We start from the raw sequence: 27,366 nt of genomic DNA, 5'->3' as shown, positions 1-27,366 counted from the left end.
AAACCTAATGAGAACTTTTGGGGAATGTTCTATGGTGGTTGTTACATATGTTGTGCACAACAGTTTAGAGAGTGTTTGGAGAACATCCCAAGGATATTTCATTTGAAACATTTATATTTTATATACAGTACAAGTCAAATGTTTGGACAAACCTAATCATTCCAGGGTTTTTCTTAATTTTTTACTATTTTCTACATTGTAGAATGATAGTGAAGACACTATGAAATAACACATATGGAATCATGTAGTAACCAAAGAAGTGTTAAACAAATCAAATTTAAGATTCTTCAAAGTAGCCACCCTTTGCCTTGATGACGCTGTTTATACACACAGCATATTTACTTTTATTCCGGATTCTTGACATAGCTCACTTTAATATATATGGGTACAAAACAGTGTACAAAAGATTAGGAACACCTGCTCTTTTCATGATGACATAGACTGACCAGGTGAATCCAGGTGAAAGCTATGATCCCTTACTAATGTCACTTGTTAAATCCACTTTAATCAGTGTAGATGAAGGGGAGGAGACAGGTTATAGAATGATTTTTAAGCCTTGAGACAATTGAGACATGGATTGTGTGTGTGTGCCATTCAGAGGTTCAATGGGAAAGACAAAGATTTAAGTGCCTTTGAACAGGGTATGGTAGTAGGTGCCAGGCGCACCGGTTTTGAGTGTGACAACAACTGCAACGCTGCTGGGTTTTTCACGCTCAACAGTTTCCCTTGTGTATCAAAAATGGTCCACCACCCAAAGGACATCCAGCCAACTTTACCCAATTGTGGAAAGCTTTGGGGTCAACATGGGCCAGCATCCCTGTGGAACGTTTTCGACAGCTTGTAGAGTCCATGCCCCAACGAATTGAGGCTGTTCTGAAGGCAAAAAGGGGTGCAACGCAATATTAGGAAGTTGTTCCTAATGTTTTGTTCACTCAGTTTATATAGATTGCTTTTGGATTACTGTTACAGTGCTATTTGGGTTGTTAATTTGATTCGTTCGGACATTTCTTGATTTATTTATTATTAATATTTATTTTTTTGTACTTGTTTGACATTTTGTTTGGAGCTTGTTACCTAACAATTTCGCAGCACCCGCTATAACATCTGCTAAACTGTGTACGTGTCCAATAAACCTTTATTTGATTGAACCTCTTAAAGTGTAATGTCCTTTACAATATTTATTTTGACTTTGCTTTCCACATTGCCAAACTCAAAGGTTTTCAGAAGCTATGGGTAAAATCTCTTGAAATTAGTATTAAATCTTATACAATTGTAACCTGTACCATTCCCCCATGTTCACTTTAGTCAGGGCTATTACTCACACTCAGTTAGTACCACTAAAACCCACATAATTAAATCAAACTGTTTATCATATGCATTGTAATTCACAATTTCTTTCAAACAATGTACTTGTTATCAAGTGTTTCACAGTCTGTATCATGATCTGTGCTGTGACCATAGAATTGGGAAGATAATACTAGAATGGACATGAAAGGTCTTATAAAAGGTCAGCCATTTTGTTGAGGGAGTTGGTCAACAATGGTCAGCCAGTGTGGTCAACAATGGTCAGCCAGTGTGCTATGATAAGATACTGTGTAAAACAATCAACTTCAAGAATATCTGCACAGTATGTTTATAAGCTAGCTAGCCAGCCAGTTTAAGTGGAATGATTCCAACATTATTTTAAATTTACTGCCAATATGCCAACATTCCATTCAAACAATGCAGTCAATCCACAGCCATACACTGGCTGAAATCAGTTGATGATAGGACTTACATACCTCTGTTTACATATTTAAGAGGCTATTTATACTGAAAATGTGTATAAAACCTGTATATACAGTATTTCGAATTATATGGCAATATTGAAGGTTAACAATAATTCTGTTACACAGTTTCTGATACATCACATGCCTTACTTTTATTTTTCTGCATAAGTAAAAGCAGGAAATGCATCACCTATGCCTCTACTGCCATTCATTCCAAATAGACTGGGTTGGATTTCTCCCTGACCACAATGGCTGGCATTTTCATACATTCTGGAACTTTGAGGGTTTATGACATAGCCCCTCTAGTAATTTAATAGGATCTCTATGGCTGTGACTAGGTAGACATATTTCACTAATCTATCCCTTAATATTGATATAGATCAGTAGTCATGCCCAATTCTAAATACAGTAACAGTTCCAAGCAAAAATGCTGCATACAGTATATATCCTACACTAACACGATTATTAAAATGGTCTTTACCTTATAACAATGTCTGGTCTTCGAGTAAATATGTGTATGGTGAGAAAGTGCTGGTTCAACATAGAGCGCCCCTCCCTCGCTTGTCATGTAGGGCTTTTCAGATCAAGTTGAGCAGTGACTCAATCAGGAAGTGGTCTAACTGTAGGACCTCATACATACAGTAGATAGTGGTTATAGCACCTGAATGCATCAACTAAACATTACCATTAAGATGATAAAGTGTTGAATGTAACAGTGAGTAATTAACAGATTACAAGTAAAGAATGTGCTAAACACAAATGCTGTAACACTTTTTGGTATTCCTGAGTGTAGCCTGACCCTTCAATGCTATCACTATCAAAACCCCTATGGGTGTCCTATTTTCATCTTTCAGTGGCTATGCGTTGCATGTAGTAGCCTACACAGGATGTGTCTTCATTATTCTATGTATTCTTGAGGAGTGAGTGAGTACACTCTATGGAGAGAACAGTAGAGAATCAGACCAAAGGCCTTGTGTAAATCTACTATTTTCACATCACCCCTTGCTCCCTCTCATGGTCTGTCTATGTAACATATCTGATATATTCATATTCTGGGTACTGTAGTCATATGGTCAAGAGGAAATCCTGACTTCCATGTGCAAAGAAATTCCAACTCAAACAAACGAAGTGGAGAAAAAAAACATGTACATTTAATACTGCAAAATTAACATATTTAAATAGAGTAAAAACAAGTGTACAGTAAGTCCTGACCTAAAGACATTGCTGTCCCGAGTTTCAATGTCCCAACAGGCTCAGAAATGAGACTACAGGTTTAGTTCATTTCGGACAAGTTCTTCCCAATATTCTAAGCGTCAGAGGTATTCTTCCAGTTTTCAAATTAGTGTATAGCTGTCCATGGAAAACAGAAGTCAATGGTTCTTTCCTGGGTGACTCAGGAGTTCTGGTCATCTACAAAGGCTGGGTTACACATCTCTCCCCTGTTAAAACAGAATCTGCTGGTCTGAGGGCATGAAATGGGCAGGTGGACGTAACGGATGCAGCTGCTCCTAGAGAGATGCTCCAGCTTGTTCCCGGCACAGCCGTACTTGGGGACCGCCCACAGATCCTCTTCCTGTTTAGCCAGGAATTCCTCCAGCTTGGCCTTGTCCTCCTTGCGGCGGCCCTGGGACAGCTTCCCAAGAGAGTGGGACATGTGGCCGCTGGACCCTCTGGGACAGGAGGAGATGACTGTAGACAGGTAGAGGGGTAGTCTGTGGATCACAGTGCATATGAGATATGGAAGTTAAATACACTGTAATCAGTCATGAGGAAAAAGGACACATACTGGTATAAACCACCTAAATGACTGTGGTGGTGCTAGTTGTGTAACCCACTTACAGATGCTGCCTGCCTACAATTCTACAAATGTGTTGAGAGTAAGAAGTCATGAAAACATAATAGAGCCATAAAAACTGCAGCAATGTTATTTCTTACCAGAGATGAGTTTGGAAGTGTCTTGCCTCTGCGGTTTTGCCTCTGCAGTCAGCAACTGATGGAGAAGTGGGTGACTTACTCTGTTTATGGCAGAGGTCCCATAGGCCTTAGAGAGGTGTGAAAGGGCCTAGACACCATTAAACAAAAAGGTTTCACTCAAATCCATTTAGACAAGATTAATGTATCAATCAGAGGATTTCTGATTAGTTGAAACAATACAACTTCACGTCATCATTGCTGATGAATGCATTTGGCTCTCAGTCAATTGAAGATCAGTGGTACAAAAGAATGGGGAAAAGGGCCTCCCGAGTGGCGTAGCGGTCTAAGGCACTGCATCGCAGTGCTAGAGGCGTCACTACAGATCCGGGTTCGATCCGCCTGCAGCGACCTGGAGACCCATGCGGCGGCGCACAATTGGCCCAGCGTTGTCCGGGTTAGGGGAGGGTTTGGCCGGCTGAGATGTCCTTGTCCCACCGCGCTCTAGTGCCTCCTTGTGGCGGCCGGGTGCATGCACACTGACTTCTTTCGCCAGCTGTACAGTGTTTCCTCCAACACATTGGTGCGGCTGGCTTCCGGGTTAAGCGAGCAGTGTGTAAAGAAGCAGTGCGGTTTGGCGGGGTCGTGTTTCGGAGGACCCATAGCTCTCGACCTTCGCCTCTCCCGAGTCCGTACAAGACTGTAACTACCAATTGGTTATCACGATATTTGGGGAGATAAAGGGGTAAAAAGTACAGGTATTTAAAATTAAAACATTATATTGGAAATATTGGAAAAATGTAGTGGAAAAAGGAGAGAAGGTGATATGCAACTGGCTGGCATGAGGCCAAGCGTGATGACTCAATCACAATTTAAGACATTGTTTGGATGGCTGACCATTTGTGGGCTATCACAGGGGTCAAACAAACCTTATCTGTGGCAATCTCAAAGAAAAGAGGTTCCCACAGAAGTCCTGGTAGCACGGACACTGTTGGAGGTGTGAAGACAGATGAAAACGTGAAATTGACTAAATGAATGTTACTGTTAGAATTGAATTGTCATGTTTAGATTGTTTCAAGAGTTCATAAAGAGCATGTTTTATTGTACTTTAAGTGCTATGGATGTATTGTTCAAGGGAAACTGTTATTTTGTTTGTCGGATGGTGGATAGTTCAAATAGGAGTGACACATGGGTGCGCTCCTATCATTTCAATTGAGTTGATTAGATTAGAATCTGGGTGTGTTGTTCCTGTCTTTTGTTTTTACTAGCAAGGTGCAAAGAAATGTTCATTCAGGTTGAGGGTGAGTGTCTGTTTGAAATTGGTTAATTCCTCCAGAGACGCACAGGGCCTGTTGCATTTATTCACATATTATTGGAGTCAGATTGATTAATGTAGTTTATTATTATATTCAACATAATTTCTAAATAATGGCTGGATGATTTCTACACCTGACATTGTGCATTGTGTTTGTTCATCTTTCAGCCCTCTACTCTTCCTCATCATTCCTATGTCACATAAATATATGATGTAATACCTTCTACAAACCAACAGGAGGAGACTTGTCGATATACAGAGGCCACCACAACCTGAAGAGTTTTCACTAGATAACACAGCCAAAAAGTAAAAATTGTCTACATTGTACAAAATGTATAAAAATGAATAATTTACTTTTTGGTCTTAATTTAAGGTTAGGGTTAGGCACAAGGTTATGGTTAGGGTTAGGTTTAAAATCTGAAGAAGAGCAATTGTAGAAATAGGAGGGGTTTATGACTTCGTGGCTGTGTTAACTAGTGACGACCCCTAAGAAGAGGTAGACAAGTGGAGACAGCAGCTCATTGGTGACAAATAATTACTTCTGCTTGACCTTTACATTCTTTGAGTACTTGAAGTTGATTTATGAAGTTGATTTATGATAATAGATGTTTGTTTTTCCCCACACAGCAGATCAATGTGGAGCAGAGTGTCCCAGTAAGAACATAAACTGTGGTAGAAAATAAGGATGAAAAATAACTCAGTAGTAGATTGGGAGATTCAGGAACAAACATTACAGACTATATTAAAATGCAATTAAACAGTTAAAAATAAAAATCTGTTGTTGTTGAACATTTACACATGTTCATATTTAATCTGATCTGTAGCAGATTTTCAAGTTACTGTAGTTTATAATTCTACATCTCAAGTACATACAGTATATCTCAATATGGCCTGTTTTGACAAATGACACTATACTGTATCTGTCTGTACATTCAAGGGGACCACAGAAGCACTGTGCTGACCTGAGTGTCAGTTACACATGAGTGGATTACAGTTGAAAGGGGCAACACAAAAACAATAATATACTGTATATACACTTCTCAACTGTTATAACTGTATAACCATTCATACCAGGTTTATTCTGAAATCAACCAAGCTATAGATAAAAACAAACGCTTCATAAAAGCCATAACACCACAGGCAGAACCCAAATAAGAATGTACCATTTTCTTTAGCCTTTAGAACCATAGAGCTACATAAAGCTAACAAATATAAGCAGTCCCCTACACCTACATTAGGTAACATTGTAATATTGTACTGGAACCTTTGACAGACTGAGTACAATGGCCATTGAGCCAGCTGACTCCCACATGTGTCTACAGGAAACCAGATAAGAGATATTGTCAACAACAACACCACCTCTATTGTTTTTGATTTCCTTTGTATTTAGAGCAAAGTTCTTCTCAGATCTCAGATATCTACTGTAAATGTCTGCAGTAGGCCTACAGTACATACCTCCATGTTGCCATATAGGTGATTGTTGGTGAAGTAGTTTGTGTGGATTTCATTGCTGGTGTCTTTCTGCTCTTTCCTGTGGATAGAGTTAGGGCCACTATGTGATGCATTCTCTTTATATGACACAACAAGAGTGAATGTAGGCTAATGGTCTTTAGCAACTCAGCAAGGGTTCTAGGTTATGATCACAGACATAGCCACAGGAGGTAGGGGTGCTGATGGGTGCTGCAGCACCTTCCTATTAAATCAGAATAAATAAAACAATTAAATAATAATAATATACATATTTTTTAATTGTCACAAAAGTATTCCACTGGGCCTTTATTACTCCTGTATGAGCGGACCAAAATAGCTGTTGAGAAAAAAAAAAATCACTCCCACCCCTAAACAACTTCCATGATCACAGATAGAACAGCCTGTAGAAAAATACCTTGGATGCATCCATGTCCTGCATACTGGTTACTGGCTGGGCTAAACTGTGTACGTGACCAATAGATTTTGACCAGACTAACTGAAGCCCTCTATTGCACTGCCATCAACACAGACGGACATGGGCGCTCCAGAGAATGGACAACACGGTAGATTATAAGGACCAAGCCTTTACAACTTCTATTACCCAGCTTCTCCTTTAGCCAGGTACAGTCAATTAAGAGTCACTTTCTAGTAAGGGATACACTTGAAACATTAATGTTTCTCACTAGTTTTGGTTGTCATGACAAGTTAACAGGTGTATTTCCTGAAGATCACAGTCATTAGGGCATTTCCAGGGTTATTGTAGCTCATTGCACTTCTGTAAGTGGTCTGTTAAAAGTATTCGGTGTGGCTGTAAACTAATGGTTTCATATTCTCCCAACAGACCCTCCAGAAGTGTTTGCGGATTACTTGGGCTGAACCAATGAAACCACACATTTGACTTGTCAGTGTGCTGTGGATGCCCACCCCCCTGCAGAGATCAGTTGGACAAGTGCATCTATAACTATAGTCAACATTTTCACAGTGGGTTCAACCTCAATGTCAACAAAACAAAGGAGATGATTGTGGACTTCAGGAAACAGCAGAGGGTGCACCCCCCTATCCACATCGACGGGACCGCAGTGGAGAAGGTGGAAAGCTTGAAGTTCCTTGGCGTACACATCACTGACAAACTGAAATGGACCACTCACACAGACAGTGTGGTAAAGAAGGTGCAACAGAGCCTCTTCAACCTCAGGAGGCTAAAGAAATGTGTCTTGGCACCTAAAACCCTAAAAACTTTTACAGATGCACAATTGAGAGCATCCTGTCGGGCTGTATCACCACCTGCTATGGCAACTGCACCGCCAGCAACCGCAAGGCTCTCCAGAGGGTTGTGCGGTCTGCACAATGCATTACTGGGGGCAAACTACCCGCCCTCCAGGACACCTACAGCACCCGATGTCACAGGAAGGACAAAAATATATTTAAGGACATCAACCACCCGAGCCACTGCCTGTTCACCCCGCTATCATCCAGAAGGCGAGGTCAGTACAGGTGCATCAAAGCTGGGACCGAGAGACTGAAAAACAGCTTCTATCTCAAGGCCATCAGACTGTTAAACAGCCATCACTAGCACATTAGAGGCTGCAGCCTATAGACATAGACTAGAAATCACTGGCCACTTTAGGGAATGGAACACTAGCCACTTTCTTTTTGGTGTTTTTCAGAGTCAGTAGAAAGGCCTCTTTAGTGTCCTAAGTTTTCATACCTGTGACCTTAATTGCCTACCGTCTGTAAGCTGTTAGTGTCTTAACGACCGTTCCACAGGTGCATGTTCATTAATTGTTTATGGTTCATTGAACAAGCATGGGAAACAGTGTTTAAACCCTTTACAATGAAGATCTGTGAAGTTATTTGGATTTTTACGAATTATCTTTGAAAGACAGGGTCCTGAAAAAGGGACGTTTCTTTTTTTGCTGAGTGTATATATTCTTAATTCATTCCTTACTAAGATTTGTGTGTATTGGGTATATGTTGTGAAATTGTTAGATATTAATTGTTAGATATTACAGCACTGTCGGAGCTAGAAGCACAAGCATTTCTCTACAACCGCAAAAACATCTGCTGAACACGTAGCTAATTTTCCCCCAACATCGGACACCCCCTAACTTCGGACACTCTCTAGCGGTTGGAGGACTAAATCACCTCGAGCTCAACATTTAAATGGACTGGAAAATAACGACACCCCTCTAGCTAGCTGACCACCGATTTTCAGTGCAATTTGTGTAAGTTAAATTAGGTTTTGAGCGTTTTCAAAAAAGTTATATATGTACACATTTTGTGTAACACGCTGCATATTGTAAAATTCGACTGCGCGACAGACCACACATAATTTAATATCCAACTTTTTACCTCTGAAATATAGCTAACGGATTGTCTAATGTTACTAGCTTAGTTGCTAAATGTTGATAGAACTGCTAAGACAGCAAAAAGGAAATAAATTGTAAGCGTTAGATAATACATATCACGAAAACAGCGGAATGTTGTCAAGCTTTATCGTATCAAAATTGGAGTCCTCTGACGGAGGCATTTTGCACAATCTGCACAAATGTATTTTGAACCATTAACTTTTTGACAACTATCACTGTTGGTTATGTTTAATCTTACAACAGCTACATAGAGGCAGTTTTTAGTCAAATTGTACAATGTATGCATCAATATTAAACTAATTGGGACACTAATTTTCATTACAGATAACATCAAACAAAAAACGTGGGTACACTTTCAGTTATTGTGAAAACGTTCATTACCTTTCAATGCCTTAGCTCTGAAATGTAAATGTTTATACATATTCAGATTTAGTTATCTTTCTAAAATGTGTATAGTATGCCAAGTTATTTGGCTACATGTATTAACACCACAGCATGGAGAAAGTCAAGAGGAAGCAGTGGAGTGAGGTGGACATGTTCCATGCCATGGAGGACTGCGGGGCAGGGATGGCTATCCGCCAGGCTGCCAAGGTTAGGCATCTTTTGTTTTTAGGAGATTACCATGTGTATGTGAATTTTATCTGCTAGTAACAGTTTTCTTTTCTTATCTTTCAAGGTGCATGGTGTACCTCGGCAGACCCTGGCGGACAGGCTGAGCGGCCGGGTGACCCATGGTTGTCGCAGTGGACCACCCACATTGCTTGCACCAGAGGATGAAAATTCTCTGATGCAGTACTTTATCTACTGCGCCAGCCATGGGTTCCCCTTCACCAGACAGAGGCTGATGAAATACGCCAACAAAATACGCAGGTATTTGTTGTTCTATGTATTTATGTATGTAGATTGGTGGACTGACTGTTCTCAATGTGTGTGATGTAAATGTGGATGTGTATGGTGATGCCAAAACAAACATTTTCATCCTGGATGGACAATTATATATTCTATTCTATTGTAGGTTTAGGCACCGAGGTGAAACAATCCCACCACTGGGGAAGAGGTGGTGGGAAATGTTCAGGAGGAGGCACAAGAACCTGAGCATGAGGAGGCCGGATACCCTGGACAGGGGGAGTGCTAAGTGTGCCACACGTCCGACGATGGACACCTTCTTCACTTCTTATGAGAAGCACTTGGAGGAGAGTGGGTTGAGGGAGAAACCCAGACAAATCTATAACTGCGATGAGTCTGGGTTTCGTAGCGACCAGAGCAGGCACAAAGTGCTGGCTCCCCGGGGCGCAAAACACGTGTACCAGCAGGCTCCTGGGACCAAGGAGCACATCACAGTGCTGGCCTGCACCCCCCTCCCCCCCTCCCCATTTATCATCTACCCCAAGTGTTTCCCCGGTGGCCACTACACACTGGGAGGCCCCCCCCCCAAGCCTTGGCTACATTGACGGGGACCTGTTCAGGAAGTGGTTTCTGCACTTCATTAAGCATGCAGTGAAGGAGCGCCCTCTCCTTCTCCTCTTCGATGGGCACGAGCCACATGGACCTGGAGGTGCTCGCGGCGGCACTAATGGAAGGGGTTATACTTCTTTGTCTTCCACCACACTGCACCCATGTCCTGCAGCCGCTGGACGTGGCATACTTTGGCCCTTTAAAGGCTGTGTTCTCCAAGGTAGCTGGAGACCTTAGCCATTTTAACCACTCCTACATGGTAAACAAATCTGAATTTGCCAGAGTATTCCGCTACCCGTACCAGCGATGCAAGGACATGCGCTATGTGGTGGAAGGGTTTAAGAAGTGTGGCCTCTTCCCTTTTTGACCCTTCAGCCATTGAAGGGACCCGTTTAATGTTGTCTCGGTCCCTACCGAGTCCCACCACTGCCTCTCCTGGAACCAGCAGCACTCTGCCATCCATCAGCGCCTCCTCCCCAGCGACCACAGGAGGACCCTCAGCCCCATCTCCAGTCCCAGTCCCTGCTCCTGTCCCAGGCCTAGCTCTAGAAGAGCACCCCCTAATAGAGGGTGGACTGATAGCGAAGGACCTGGGGCACATCCTTACTGTCCTGAAGTATCGGCTGGACGGATACAGAAGACTCCCTGTGGTCGAAACATGCCTCACCGGGGAGGAATACACGCGCTAGTGGCAGGAGAGGGGTGAGAAGGAGAGGGCAGAGGCAGAGGCAGAGAAGAAAGAGCGTCGGGCAGCCCTCAGAACACAGAGGGCACAGGATCCGCCATTTTTTTATTTAACCTTTATTTAACCAGGTAAGCCAGTTGAGAACAAGTTCTCATTTACAACTGTGACCTGGCCAAGATAAAGCAAAGCAGTGCGATAAAAACAACAACACAGAGTTACATATGGGATAAAACAAAACATAAAGTCAAAAATACAACAGAAAATCTATATACAGTGTGTGCAAATGTAGCAAGTTATGGAGGTAAGGCAATAAATAGGCTATAGTGCAAAATAATTACAATTAGTATTAACACTGGAATGATAGATGTGCAAGAGATGATGTGCAAATAGAGATACTGGGTTGCAAATGAGCAAAATAAATAACAATATGGGGATGAGGTAGTTGGGTAGGCTAATTTCAGATGGGCTGTGTACAGGTGCAGTGATCGGTAAGGTGCTCTGACAACTGATGCTTAAAGTTAGTGAGGGAGATAACAGTCTCCAGCTTCAGAGATTTTTGCAATTCGTTCCAGTCATTGGCAGCAGAGAACTGGAAGGAATGGCGGCCAAAGGAGGTGTTGGCTTTAGGGATGACCAGTGAGATATACCTGCTGGAGTGCAGACTACGGGTGGGTGTTGCTATGGTGACCAATGAGCTAAGATAAGGCGGGGATTTGCCTAGCAGTGATTTATAGATGGCCTGGAGCAAGTGGGTTTGGCGATGAATATGTAGTGAGGACCAGCCAACAAGCGCGTACAGGTCACAGTGGTGGGTAGTATATGGGGCTTTGGTGAAAAAACGGATGGCACTGTGATAGACTACATCCAATTTGCTGAGTAGAGTGTTGGAGGCTATTTTGTAAATGACATCGCCGAAGTCAAGGATCGGTAGGATAGTCAGTTTTACGAGGGCATGTTTGGCAGCATGAGTGAATTTAACTTTGGATTGGAGATTCTTAATGTGAGTCTGGAAGGAGAGTTTACAGTCTAACCAGACACCTAGGTATTTGTAGTTGTCCACATACTCTAGGTCAGACCCGTCGAGAGTAGTGATTCTAGTCGGGTGGGCGGGTGCCAGCAGCGTTCGATTGAAGAGCATGCATTTAGTTTTACTAGTGTTTAAGAGCAGTTGGAGGCTACTGAAGGAGTGTTGTATGGCATTGAAGCTCGTTTGGAGGTTTGTTAACACAGTGTCCAATGAAGGGCCAGATGTATACAAAATGGTGTCGTCTGCGTAGAGGTGGATCTGAGAGTCACCAGCAGCAAGAGCGACATCATTGATATACACGGAGAAAAGAGTCGGCCCAAGAATTGAACCCTGTGGCACCCCCATAGAGACTGCCATAGGTCCAGACAACAGGCCCTCCGATTTGACACATTGAACTCTATCTGAGAAGTAGTTGGTGAACCAGGTGAGGCAGTCATTTGAGAAACCAAGGCTATTTAGTCTGCCAATAAGAATGCGGTGGTTGACAGAGTCGAAAGCCTTGGCCAGGTCGATGAAGACGGCTGCACAGTACTGTCTATTATCGATCGCGGTTATAATATCGTTTAGGACCTTGAGCGTGGCTGAGGTGCACCCATGACCAGCTCGGAAACCGGATTGCATAGCGGAGAAGGTACGGTGGGATTCGAAATGGTGGGTGATCTGTTTGTTAACTTGGCTTTCAAAAACTTTCGAAAGGCAGGGCAGGATGGATATAGGTTTGTAACAGTTTGGATCTAGAGTGTCACCCCCTTTGAAGAGGGGGATGACCGCGGCAGCTTTCCAATCTCTGGGGATCTCAGAGATGCCATGTTGGGTTGTGCTGTGACTTCTGTCAGCACTGGTTCCACTTTAGGTGTGTGCAGTGGGATCAAGTGGTAGCGGTGGAGCTGGATTATTATTGTGATTTTTGTGACAATATAGGGATGGAGGTCGAGATTTAATTGTTTGTTTTGTTTGTGTTCATATTAAATTATTTATTTGTACAAAAAAATAAATGTCTAAAATAAAATATATATATATTTATTGAACCACTCTTGTGTATTTCTTCCTTAACTTTCCATGTGCATCTCTGCAACTCAAACTCCAACAGTGTTTTCATTGTTTATGTCAATGCACATAACTGAAATTAAAGTTTTATGTGACGTAAATTATTAATACTCATATTTTAGAATTCAACTGTTATCTACTTTCTCAAAACATAAGATGAATCTGTAAAACAAATGATGAGACATTATTTGGTTACAACACTGAATATGTTGGTGAAGAAACCTCCACAGGAGGGCGCACCGGGCTACACAATGAAAAGTTGACAGGCAAGTCTTTTTTACCGGAAGGCTAGTCAACTATCTAGTAAAGACTTTGGATACGAGGTTGGTGTCTCTTTTTTGAACAAAATTAAACGGATATATCTTGTAATTGAACAGAATAGTAAGGTGGCCAATAACTGGGGGCCGTATGCCGATAATACGGGACGTATTTTTTTGCTAAACCGCTTATCAAAAAGCTGATAGTAGTAGTATTTCCACTGAAATGTCAAAAAATTTTACGACACCAATAATCACATAACATTGATGGCTTGATCACAAGATAATACTGTTGAAGGTAATGTATTTTTAAACGCTGTTGAATATGCCGATAATACGGGGATCCAAGCTATATGTGACCAATAACATAACATTTGATTTGATTTGATTGACAGTTTTAGTGGAGGGGGAGTTTGAGGATAAGGACACTATATCCTGCACTGCCACGAATGAGTATGGGGAGGCCTTTCTCACCATATAATTAGGAATTAGAATACTAGAATTTAATTAAAATATGAATTATTAGAATAATTTAATAGGATCGTTATGTTTCTCACCCTTTCAATGACGTAGGTAGGAGATCACACCATGCCCACAATTCATTACACTAAATCAATTTATACATTCTATACCTTTCAAAACATATGAAATATTTGCTCAAAATAAACGTTTTGTGAAACAAACTATTTTTAAAAAATTCAGATTCGATAATGTATACAGAGCTATAATCAAAACCTAATACAAATTAATCATTGTCTGTATTTTGATTTGTATTCCTGTTACTGGTATGTTCTTATAGAGTGGGTCAATAAACCTAAAGCTACAGTATATTGACAAAAGCAGTATTGTGAAATAGCTCAAACCCTGTGGAAATAAACAGACATTGAAAATCTCAATAAATGAAAGAGCAACCCCAAGTGGAGAAACACTGAAAGTCCCACACTCGTATTCAGATCCTCAGATTACCCTCAAGACACAATTGCAACAGACAGCTGGGGAAGTGTGAAACAAGCTATTGTTAAATACTGGATATTTTATTGTGCATATTTAACGTTTAGTAAAAACATTGCTGAATTACCCAAGCCATAGATATTAAACAAAAGCCTTGTAAAAGCCATTACACAAAGCCACAGCCCAAATAAGAATGTACCATATTCATTAGCCACAAGAACCATAAAGCTAACAGATATAAGCAGTCACCTGTTCTGCTACATTGGGTTAAAATGTTAATATTTTACTGGAACCTTTAAAAGACTGAGGACCATGCCCACTGAGCCAGTTGACTTCCACATTCTTCTTGTTGTGTTCACACGTTAGCATAGACTGCATCGTCTCCACCATCACACTGGTATGGGTCGCCATCCTCTTCAGCCTACAGGAAACCAGATCAGAGATATCGTATCATCATCATCATCAACAACACCTCTATTGTTTTTTAAATCCTTTCTATTTAGAGCAAAGTTCTTCTCAGATATCTACTGTAAATGTCTGCAGTAGGCCTACAGTACATACCTCCATGTTGCCATATACAGTGGGGAAAAAAAGTATTTAGTCAGCCACCAATTGTGCAAGTTCCCCCACTTAAAAAGATGAGAGAGGCCTGTAATTTTCATCATAGGTACACGTCAACTATGACAGACAAATTGAGGAAAAAAAATCCAGAAAATCCCATTGTAGGATTTTTTATGAATTTATTTGCAAATTATGGTGGAAAATAAGAATTTGGTCACCTACAAACAAGCAAGATTTCTGGCTCTCACAGACCTGTAACTTCTTCTTTCAGAGGCTCCTCTGTCCTCCACTCGTTACCTGTATTAATGGCACCTGTTTGAACTTGTTATCAGTATAAAATACACCTGTCCACAACCTCAAACAGTCACACTCCAAACTTCACAATGGCCAAGACCAAAGAGCTGTCAAAGGACACCAAAAACAAAATTGTAGACCTGCACCAGGCTGGGAAGACTGAATCTGCAATAGGTAAGCAGCTTGGTTTGAAGAAATCAACTGTGGGAGCAATTATTAGGAAATGGAAGACATACAAGACCACTGATAATCTCCCTCGATCTGGGGCTCCACGCAAGATCTCACCCCGTGGGGTCAAAATGATCACAAGAACGGTGAGCAAAAATCCCAGAACCACACGGGGGGACCTAGTGAATGACCTGCAGAGAGCTGGGACCAAAGTAACAAAGCCAACCATCAGTAACACACTACGCCGCCAGGGACTCAAATCCTGCAGTGCGAGACGTGTCCCCCTGCTTAAGCCAGTACATGTCCAGGCCCGTCTGAAGTGCATTTGGATGATCCAGAAGAGGATTGGGAGAATGTCATATGGTCAGATGAAACCAAAATATAACTTTTTGGTAAAAACTCAACTCGTCGTGTTTGGAGGACAAAGAATGCTGAGTTGCATCCAAAGAACACCATACCTACTGTGAAGCATGGGGGTGGAAACATCATGCTTTGGGGCTGTTTTTCTGCAAAGGGACCAGGACGACTGATCCGTGTAAAGGAAAGAATGAATGGGGCCATGTATCGTGAGATTTTGAGTGAAAACCTCCTTCCATCAGCAAGGGCATTGAAGATGAAACGTGGCTGGGTCTTTCAGCATGACAATGATCCCAAACACACCGCCCGGGCAACGAAGGAGTGGCTTCGTAAGAAGCATTTCAAGGTCCTGGAGTGGCCTAGCCAGTCTCCAGATCTCAACCCCATAGAAAATCTTTGGAGGGAGTTGAAAGTCTGTGTTGCCCAGCGACAGCCCCAAAACATCACTGCTCTAGAGGAGATCTGCATGGAGGAATGGGCCAAAATACCAGCAACAGTGTGTGAAAACCTTGTGAAGACTTACAGAAAACGTTTGACCTGTGTCATTGCCAACAAAGGGTATATAACAAAGTATTGAGAAACTTTTGTTATTGACCAAATACTTATTTTCCACCATCATATGCCAATAAATTCATTAAAAATCCTACAATGTGATTTTCTGGATTTTTTTTTCTCATTTTGTCTGTCATAGTTGACGTGTACCTATGATGAAAATTACAGGCCTCTCTCATCTTTTTAAGTGGGAGAACTTGCACAATTGGTGGCTGACTAAATACTTTTTTCCCCACTCTAGGTGATTGTTGGTGTAGTAGTTTGTGTGGATTTCACTGCTGGAGTCTTTCTGCTCTTTCCTGTGGATAGAGTTAGGGCCACTATGTGATGCATTCTCTTCATATGACACAACAAGAGTGAATGTAGGCTAATGGTCTTTAGCAACTCAGAAAGGGTTCTAGGTTATGATCACAGACATAGCCACGGGAGTTAGGGGTGCTGATGGGTGCTGCAGCACCTCCTGATAAATCAGAATAAATAAACAAATTAAATAATAATAATATGTACTGAACAAAACTATAAACACAACATGTAAAGTGTTGGTCCCATGTTTCATGAGCTGAAATAAAATATCCCAGAAATGTTCCATATGCACAAAAAGCTTATTTCTCTCAAAAGTTGTGCACAAATTTGTTTACATCCTTGTTAGTGAGCATTTCTCCTTTGCCAAGATAATCCATCCACCTGACAGGTGTGGCATATCAAGAAGCTGATTAAACAGCATGATCATTACACAGGTGTACATTGTACTGGGGACAATAAAAGGCCACTCTGAAATGTGCAATTTTGTCACACAACACAATGCCACAGATGTCTCAAGTTTTGGGGGAGCGTGCAATTGTCATGCTGACTGCAGAAATGTCCACAGAGCTGTTGCCAGATGATTTCATGTTCAGTTCTCTACCACAGGCTGCCTCCAACGTCGTTTTAGAGAATTTGACAGTATGTCCAACCGGCCTCACAATTGCAGACCACATGTAACCAAGCCAGCCCAGGACCTCCACATCCGGCTTCTTCAACTGTGGGATCGTCTGAGACCAGCCACCCAGACAGCTGATGAAACTGAGTATTTCTGTCCAATGTTCCCTCTAAGCTGCGCGTGAGTAGCCACGAGCCTGCCGCTCAGCTCCCCCGGGACTGCTGCACAGAAATATCAGCCCACAGAGAGAGAAGCATGAGATTGAACTTCACTGAACTCTCTAGAGCTGGTCGATCTCCAAGGCATTCCTAGTTGACCGCCAAACATTTCTGTAAAAAACCCAATGATAAAGCCTTGTGTTCCTACTTCTTTTTATTCGTCTCGGACTGTTGGTGGTAGGTGCACCCGAATCAGCTGCCCTGTACACCGGGTAGGCGAACTGTTGCCATTTTGAACCATTTCATGTGTCTGAAGGCACAAACTCTGCCTTCCTGGTGGGCCCAGAGAGCAAATTAGGTGCACTATAGGTCTACCGCTGGCCAATCGGATGGCTCAGATAACGGTGTCTGCAGTAAAGTAGCAGACATATAAGAAAGCTACAGATACTGTGAGATTTCAAAACGTTTAAAACCATGACTAGAGAGACTAGCAAAGAGATTGATTTTATAAGTGAGTTCATGTTTAAGTTCTTACTCAGCACAGTCAACACTTTGTATTCAACACTTTTATAAGCCATAAAATGCACGTTCTTCCTACCCTTACAAAAAAAGATTGCAGTTTTGTAACTGCAGAAAAAAGTCAATTGTGGTATTTTGGACGCAGTAATTGCAGAATAACTACAGAGTATTGCAGTTGAACTGCAGTTATACTGCACTTTAACTGCAGTTACACTGCAAAATTACTGCACAAAAAAAACTGTGTTATATTGGATACAGTATTTGCAGCATACTGCAGTTATACTGCACTCTAACTGCAGTTATACTGTGCTCTGACTGCAATCTGTTTTCGTAAGGGTATTTCCACTCAGCACTACAACAAGCACTGCAGCAGTAATGAATGAGTAGGAAAGTGTATCTATAGGCTTGCGTTGTTGTTATTATTAGTGGCTTTGGACTTTCTTAATATCGAGGAATATTTCACTTTCTCTGTTCATAGGAGTAACAACATTAATTTGTACATGAGGCAAGAAATAATGCGATGCGATTCGAGTTTCGCCATCAACTGGAAGACGGTGTCCCTTTATGGTCAGTGTCAGCGGAGGAAAGGGAGAGCGGTGGCGGACCTCAGTCTGCTGCTCTCTCCCTCTGCTGAGACTGGCCATCAGATGCTGTCACCATCAGCCCAGTAAATAAAGAAATGGCCGAACAGCAATGCATTGGCAGGGCAATTCAAGCAAAGACAATATGCAGTGATAATATATCGGGCCTAGAGCTCACTGCACAAACCTCATTGCTGTAGTACTGTTTTTAATTGGTTAATGTTGCATAGGCTTCCATTTTTTAAGTCATGTTAAAAAATAATCTGAGCGGTAGATCTCGGCTTGCATTTTGACTCAAATTGATCTTGACTCAGAAAAGGTTGGTGACCGCAGTTCTAGAGTTTTCCCTGTTAACACTATCAACGTTGCCATTTACTGTGGCAATTGTGATCGAATCAATGCAATATTAGCCACTTTCATTGCAACATACCGAAACAAAACAAACTATAAAACAGATTTTGTTGTAGGCAGAACACATCGGAGTAGGATTCTATTGTCTTGACATGCACTACTCTACCATACTCTGCACAAACCGTACTCTACACAAACTGTTGCGGCATAAACAATCAGAGCTGCAGTAGGCTTATGTGCAAATAGACCATTGCCATATATGGATCTGTGCCATTTACTTTGAACTGGACTGTGTTTACAGCATTAGCGGTCGTGTGTAGATGAGCTTGTTTTGAGATCAAAGTGAGAGCTGCATGTAGCCATGTGTGCACATTTTGTTCATATCCTTTGCAAGTTAGTGAGTTATTAGCCCAGTTATAGATCATTTGTAGTCAGAAATAGGGGAGTGATTGCTTCCTACAAGAGCACAAAACGTATTCATCTTTGAAAAGTGAGTCAGGTAAAGAGCTTTTTAATTGTCTTAAAGGTGCAGTGTCATATTTTGAGACAGGCTTGAATAAGCTAAGTAGCCAATAGGCAGAGGGTAGCATAATTCTGTAATAATGGTATGGGAATAATAACGCATTTTATTTTGTAAAGTGGTTTCTTGCATCAAACAACAACAACATTTTTAGTCACCTCCTTGTCTGAAGGACAAGTGGATAAACAGGTTAATGCCAAGCCGTGCATTTGTTTTCTTTTCTTCAAAAGTATCATGGAATGTAGGCCTACATTGAACACCACACATTGGATGCTCCTGTAGGCTGAATGATAGAACAGCTATTTCCATGTTAAAATGTTATGAGATGCATTCTCTCCACTGTTTTTGATGGTAAGCCACTTTGGTAGGCCTACATTATGATCAAATAGCCACAGTAGCCTACATGGCCACTGTTAAAACTGTAACTTAAAACTGGTACAGCCTCAGTGTTCACAGTAAACGCGCACTGGAAGTTGCACAGAATTTTCACAACGTTCAAGTATGCGCTCAGTAGACCTGAAATTTCCTCAGTGCCTAAAAAAAATTGAGGGAACATTGCTCCACACTATATCAAAGCGTAGGTTTAGGTCTTGTGCTTCAATTGAGTGGTATTGTACAGCTCTACAGTGGATGGTTAGGACAAATCCACTTGAACGGCCCTCCAACTGGTAATTACTAGTTAAATCAGCCATGAATCCCCTTGTGACAAGAAGAATGGAAGCTTGTTGAGTGCAACAGGGAGGGGCAATTGAATGCAATATTCACACATAATTTTAAATTGTTAAAACATTTCTAGCCTGTCTATCTATGGGTAACAGGGTTGACGTGTTATGCTAGACCCGCTCAGTTTTTCACCACAAAACACCAGAAAATGGCCAAAAGAGTAAAACCAGCTCAACTGCTTTTACACTATAATTTAAAAAGGAATAGTTTCACCATATTAAAATGAGAGTTCAGTTCACGTAACAGGGTTGACCTTAAAATGAGGGACAGACAAATGAATCACTATTCACATAAAATAAATAATAATCTTCTGAAATAACTTTGTCAAAGCAACGAAATCACTAGGGCTTTACAATGATGGTGAAAACTTGGAGTATTTTGGGGGTTAGTGGGTTAAAATCTTTCTAGAAGTCACAGAGGGTGCATGGAGGGACATGTCAAAATGCAGAATTATGGCACTTTACCAAGTCTCTATTCATATTTAAATCTGATTTATTGAATTCTCCATGTGGTCTATATTAAAGGGCACTTCATTTCATATAATAGGGTTTTCAAATGCAATATTGGTGCATAATTTCTACTTTACATATCAAAGGGATGCAAAAACAATTCATTTCTGCCCATTGGACGTTGGTTGCAACGCTCTCATCAAGTTTGTTTGTTTCTTTGTTATACACATGAAAGACATGGAGTCACTACATGAGAGATAATGTATCATTTCTGTAGTAATTTAAGTGCATTTAAATGCATGTTATGCTTTTGGTATGTGTCAAGTACAATAAAAATGCATTTTGACTAATGAGACGGATTGTCATGCCAGTTAATGTGTTATGTTGTGTTCTGTAATTAAAGGTGAAGTTTGCACACAGTTCTGCAGTCTTAATGAGACTGACATAAGTGTATGTGATACCAAAGAGCCTGAATTACCCAAGCATTAGCCCTTTTTTTTTTTAAGTACTGTAAAAGCCATAACACAAAGCCACAACACAAATAAGAATGTACCATATTCTTTAGCCACAAGAACCATAAAGCTAACAAATATAAGCAGTCGCCAGCTCTGCTACATTGGGTTAAAATGTTAAACTGGAAACCTTGACAGACTGAGTACCATGGCCTCTGAGCCAGACTCCCACATGCTTCCTATTGTGTTCACAAGTTGGCATAGACTGCATCGTCTCCACCAACATACTCGTATGGGTCGCCATCCTCTTCAGCCTACAGTAAACCAGATCAGAGATATCGTATCATCATCATCATCATCATCATCATCATCATCATCAACACCTCTATTGTTTTTTTTATCCTTTGTATTTAGAGCAAAGTTCTTCTCAGATATCTACTGTAAATGTCTGCAGTAGGCCTACAGTACATACCTCCATGTTGCCATATAGGTGATCGTTGGTGTAGTAGTTTGTGTGGATTTCACTGCTGGAGTCTTTCTGCTCTTTCCTGTGGATAGAGTTAGGGCCACTATGTGATGCATTCTCTTTATATGACACAACAAGAGTGAATGTAGGCTAATGGTCTTTAGCAACTCAGCAAGCAGGATGTATACATTATGATCACAGATAGAACAGCCTCTAGAAATATACATTGATGTTGAGGGATCTAAAAAAGTACCCTTGGCTGTATCCACGTCCTGCTTGCTGGTTACTGGCTGGTCACTACGACAACTCCTACAGTTGAGAAAAATTATGCGAAGTTATCAAAACAGAACAAAACAGCTAAAAACAAATACAAATCCGTGTAACTCCCTCCAAAAACAAAAAGAGCAACTTACCCATTCTTGGTCAACAGGCAAGCTGACATGGGAATTAGTATTACTACCACCACTAATGCAGCAATACCAATTGAAACGTACAGCATCAACATCTTATCTGTCCAAAAACAAATAAATATGATTTATTAATGAACCCATAATATCCTTTATGATGTAAATATAGTATATAATACTTCACTTATGATACACTTTTCCCCACTGTTTCCCTTACCATTTGTGGACACAGTGAAGGACAAGGTGGCATTGCCCTGTGTGTTGCTGGCATTGCAGTGGACGGTCTCTGAGAAGCCTAGTGCCCTCTGTAGGGTCACCATGGTAACTGACCCATGCCTCTCCACCCTGGTACTGGGCAGGGGTCCTGCTGGAAGAGACCACTCCACAGTGCCGGGGGGCTCCGAATCCACAATGCACAGACAGGTTACCATAGAGATGTCTAATGTGCATGCAGAGCCCACTTTGATTTCAGGGGGGTCTGGGATGAGAATGATAAACAGTTTGGTTTCAACTGAACATGTAGTGCTACATCCTCAAGAGTATTGTCTTCATATTATATACACAGAAAGGACATGATCCTTATTGACAGAACATCGGCATCTACTTACACTCTACATTGAGTTTCAGTGGGCTGGATTGGCCTCGTCCCTCTGTGTTGATGGCAGTGCAGAAGAGGGCTTCAGTGAGTCTGGTCACATTCTCCAGTGTGATGGTAGGTCCCGTGGTGGGCAGAGGCCCTCTGCTGTTGTGCCAGCGGTAGCTGTGGGCAGCAGGGTTACTGTCACTGGAGCATCTCAGCTCTACAGAGTCTCCCTCCTTCACACTGGACACTCCCTCAACCTTCACATCCACTGGGGCATCTATAAATATCAACATTAGTAAGAATGATATTACTATGTAATACAGATCTTAGGACAGATTCAGTGTATCAATCACATGCTAAATATATTTCAATTTAAAAAGTGAAGTATGCCAAATCCAGGATCTGGACAAAGTTCATGATTCCTTTTCAAATTAGTTCAATTTAATTTATTGTTTCACTTTTGTCATATGCACAGAAGCATTCTGTTTTCACAGAAATCAAAGTGTAAATCTTCCAGTGTTATTAACACACAGGTGTGGTCCACTTACATTTGACATTGAGTATTTTAGACATTTTCACTGTCTTCCCTCCCATGTACGCTGCTGTGCAGACCAGAGACTTGTTGTGATCAGTGATGCTGGGGGTAAAGGTCAGGGATGATGTCACTTCCCACTGGCCGTTGGTCAGCTGCTGTGATTGGACACTGGGTGTTCCGGAGTGGCTCCAGGTGAGGAGAGGGGGATCAGATGGGCAGGAGTGAGACACAGAGCAGGAAGCAGATACCTCCTCCCCCACCTTCACCTCCTCCCTCACCAGGGGCGGTGTGTTCATTAGGGCGATATGGGCGACGCACTGCCAAATGGGAAAAGGAAGGGTTTTTTTTCTAATCAATTATATCACGGCAACAGTAGTTATCAGTGTTCTAATCTAGACGTCTGATCTGCCACTAAATGTCCAATCAGGCTAAAGTCGTGCTTCAAATGTCCCCGCCCGTTTTGGGGCGATTTCAGTCAGGTTGAAAATCGCCCAGAAGTCTCTCATAGCCTCTAATGTAAAGTCAATTTTTTTCAAATATCAGAGCTTTCAATACAATCTCTATGGGTTTCTGAGGGCTTGCACTTACGCGCTTTCGTCATACGTAACATAACCATGAACGTAACTAAGAAAAGAGCGGGTAGCCTCATCAATCAATTCACTACTACTGTCAAAATGGCTAGCCTTCAGTGCAACTCGATTGTCTCTTTGAAAGAAGTTCCTTTTTGTCGGCGAACAAATCAAGATAAATTGGCAACGAAACAATTAGGACCTCCCAGACCAAATTTAATAATTCAACAGGTTTCTACTAAGCAGAGTCGTGAACACTGTCTACGAGAATCGAGACGACCTCATAGAATGTTTTGAAGCCATTCGGACGGGTTCATTGGGTTCATTTGACCAGCCCACCGTGAGAGAGGCATCTGGCTACGTGAGGATGCTACATGATGAAGATTTTATTTTTTTCCTGCGGCTTTTTCACAAAATCATGCCCCACGTCGACATTCTGTACCAGAAGCTACAGAAGAAGGACATCGATGCTGTCTTTATCAAACGTGCCCTCGACAGCTTCACAAGCAGTGTGCAGGCCATAAGGTAAGATTAAACAATATCATTCGATCTTTCTCAAAGCAGAGCTTTATTTGAAAATGTATGCATGAAAGGAGACTGCATTTGTGTTTGAAATTACATTATTCTCATTATATATGGCCAGTGGTGTAATCTAGCTTATTTTATATACTATGTGTACTGTACAGTGGTGCTCATAAGTGTATGAACACATTCTAAAGTTGACTAAAAAGAGGAATAAAAAAATAAAAAAATCATCTTTTGGAAATTGATCTTAATGACTTAATTAAAAAAGTTGGAAAATCCAACCTTTAAGGACACCAATTTTCTTTTCTTTTTTATTCCTCTTTTTAGTCAACTTTAGCATGGGATCATAAGCTTATGAGCACCACTGTATACTGTGCTGAACATCCAGGCTATGTGAGACACAAAGGCTAACTTAAACACTAAAGACTTTATGCATCCCTGCCCATTTTAAGTGGAACTGAAGTATTTGTACTATACATGGATACATTGCATATACCTGTGCATCACATAGACAACAGTACTGTACAAAGCCAACAAACACATTGGTCTGTTTGCCTTCAGGGACTCCTCTCAACAGCAGCTGCAAGAAGCAACAGGAGCCAAAAGACCCAGAACAGCTTTGAGAGAAGAGGAGAAGCAGAGGCTGTCTGAAGAGGTCTGCAACACCATCCTGGATCACACCAAAGAAAGGTTCTCTTTCTCTGGCCACCTTGTGAGTGCTACCTTACTGCAAGCAGACATGTTTGAAAGGTACTGCCATTCATTTCCTGATGAGGCTCTGAATGCCACTGTGAATGCATACCCCATGCTGAGCAAGGCAAAGCTCAAGACAGAACTATCTCTGATCTATGAGAATCCTGAATTCAAGGGATGCTGTGGTGCACTGGCACTGTACCAGGTTCTCATGAGCTACAACCTCCAGGAGACGTTCTCTGAGACTGTGACTCTGTTGAACATCCTCATAACTACTCCCATGACAACAGCTGAAGCTGAGAGATGTTTCTCAACTTTGACACGAGTTAAGACATTCCTGCGAAATTCAATGGGCCAGGAACGTCTGAATGCACTGGCCATGCTTTCCATGGAGAGGGAACTAGTCCTCAGCATGCCTGATTTCAATGAGAAAGTCATTGAACGCTTTGCTGTATTGAAACAGAGAAGAGAACAGTTTCAGTACAAGTAATGTAGCCTCTCTCTCTCTTTGTCCCTCCCTGTCTGTCTCTTTAACACACACACGCCCAAATCAGTTCACAGTTGATGTTGTTTAAAATAGTTATTTTTCATTTAAAAAAAAGTTTTTAAAAAAATAATCTGTTCATGTTCATTTTTACAAATCTATACAATTGGCCAGAATATGGTTGTTCATATTTACAAATCTATACAATTGGCCAGAATATGGTTGTTCGTTTTTACAAAGCCATACAGATAGCTGTGTTTACCTTTTCTAGAAATTACTTTCAAATTCTGTTTTCAGGCAAAATGTCTATCACTGTTCATTTTCACAAATCTATACAAGAGGGCAGAATATGGAAGTCTATAAAAATGTCTTATTACCAATAACTTGCATCAATGTTTTCAGTAGCCTCTATCAAAAGCTCCTGCTTGCTTGTTGTGAATTATGCTCAGGTGCACATATTTCCAATTCAACCATGAGGCAAAAAATGTGGTAAAAGCTCTTGTTGATCCTGCAATCTGAACAAATACCAAGATGCTGTATTTTCAGCTGATATTTCATTTGTTTATGGAAATGCATATTGTTTATGCAGTGTTGAGGAATGTGAAAGAACACCCTTGATTATTTTTACTGTGATAACTTATTTTGATTTTGTAAGCCAACACTTTTGAGATCAGTCAATAAATGCTTCTGGTATTGACTTATATGCTGCCCCTGTCTTCATGTTGTTGCTGGACATATCTTTTAAAAAATGTGTGTAGGTCACCTAAATCATCAGAAAAATTGCCCCCCCTGAGAATTTTTTCAGGAGCCGCCACTGTCCCTCACTGACAGAGAGGGGGGGTCTGGAGAGCCTGAAATCAGCAAAGAGAAGAGAACAGTTATTGCAATTCTTTTGAGGTGTGCATCCACTAGTTCTTGGGTCTGTCCTTTCAGCACTATAATTGTAATCTAGAAGAAGCTATAGCTATCATTAGGGTAAATAATGGGATACTGTATTACATAAATTGAAATTCTCCTTGTCAATTCTTCCCAAGGGAACTTACTGCTCACTGCAATGGAGACTGTGTCACGTATGTAGGAATACTTGTCATGGTCTTAAATAAAAGGGTTCTTTGTCACTGCGATGGAGCAGGTCGATTCTGAGTGAGCAGTTCTTCTGCCGGAGGTCTCCCACCAGCTCTGTACGACCCTTGTAGTCTTTCAATACTTTGGAACTGTCTGGGTGGTATATAACATCATTGGTGTCTTTGAACCAGATGCCAGTGAATTCAGAGGGCTTCTCCTCTGGTTCTGGGTAGTTGAATGAGCAGGGAATCACGATGCACGAGCCCTGCAGGCCGGACACTGAGCTGGGCACCTCAGCAGTCCATGACGAGGCATCAACTACCATCACTCAAATCGCAGTGGGGGAAATGTTAGTAAGAGGTGTTGGACACAGTCAAGGAATATGAGTATAATAAATATAATCCCTGATCTTTCTTTGTCTAGTCACAGGGGTTGATTTGAACAAATCAAGATGCCATTTTATTGTTAATTTTGTTCTATTAATATTTGAAAGGGGGAGGTGCCTTACTAGCACCTCAAGGTTTTTTTTTATCTCCCCTGCACATGTACTTTTCACTTCTCTTTTTAACTCTCCTCACATTGTTTTGTATTTTCTTGTGTAAAACTGAATAAATAAATAATAAATAAATACAATATTTTATTCTGTATACATCTATATTTGTATCCTACCTCCAAGCCAAATGCAATGAATAAGAAAAGGCCACGGTAATGTTTCACTCCGCATCCCCTCCTCTTTGTACAGGATCTGAGGGAATAAGAAACATTTGATTATCACTAGAATGTTAGCATTGCATATGATACTTTTACTGTCTAAAAGACAATCACTTACTTGCTTAGCAGGATCTTTCTTTCTCTTGTCAGATAACCACCATCCTTCAGAGACTAATGGCATTGACATATAAAGGAAATATTACCATCTGCTCACACTACCCATTTCACAAATAACGTGATTTCTTTATTTTTGCTATCAGGACTTTCCATATTTTGTCTCTGACTGATGGTGTGGTGATTTAACTCTTCCCTTGTGGGAAGCATTAAATGTAATGTTTTTGAGAATATTTATTTTGACTATGTTTTCCTGTCATGAGAATTTCTATCTCTAATTCAATCTAAGCTTGAATCATTACTAGGGGTTGTAAGGCTCTGGTTTTAATCATAAATGATTCAAGGTCCACAACC

The 27,366-nt window shown here is 41.2% G+C and overlaps 1 protein-coding gene and 1 long non-coding RNA gene across 2 annotated transcripts; both read right to left on the bottom strand.

Annotated features, from left to right (window-relative positions):
- Positions 1-21,580: 21,580 nt before the first annotated feature.
- Positions 21,581-22,139, bottom strand: LOC311140686. The gene is made up of 3 exons (XR_014614175.1): positions 21,951-22,139; positions 21,740-21,836; positions 21,581-21,635 (listed from the first exon to the last, which is right to left on the bottom strand). It is a non-coding gene; the product is annotated as an uncharacterized lncRNA (long non-coding RNA).
- A 194-nt stretch (positions 22,140-22,333) lies between these two features.
- Positions 22,334-26,512, bottom strand: LOC311139238 (myelin-associated glycoprotein-like; the record flags this gene model as incomplete). The annotated part of the gene is made up of 4 exons (XM_084174136.1): positions 22,334-22,593; positions 22,865-23,117; positions 25,948-25,973; positions 26,242-26,512. The coding sequence occupies 4 exons, from the start codon at positions 26,510-26,512 to the stop codon at positions 22,334-22,336; spliced, it is 810 nt and encodes a 269-aa protein (XP_084030262.1).
- Positions 26,513-27,366: the final 854 nt, after the last annotated feature.

Source organism: Coregonus lavaretus (assembly GCF_964263955.1).
Source record: "Coregonus lavaretus genome assembly, chromosome: 13".
NCBI classification, from domain to species: domain Eukaryota; kingdom Metazoa; phylum Chordata; class Actinopteri; order Salmoniformes; family Salmonidae; genus Coregonus; species Coregonus lavaretus.
Note: the sequence above shows the minus strand (reverse complement) of the source record. Positions and strands in the feature narration are given on the sequence as shown.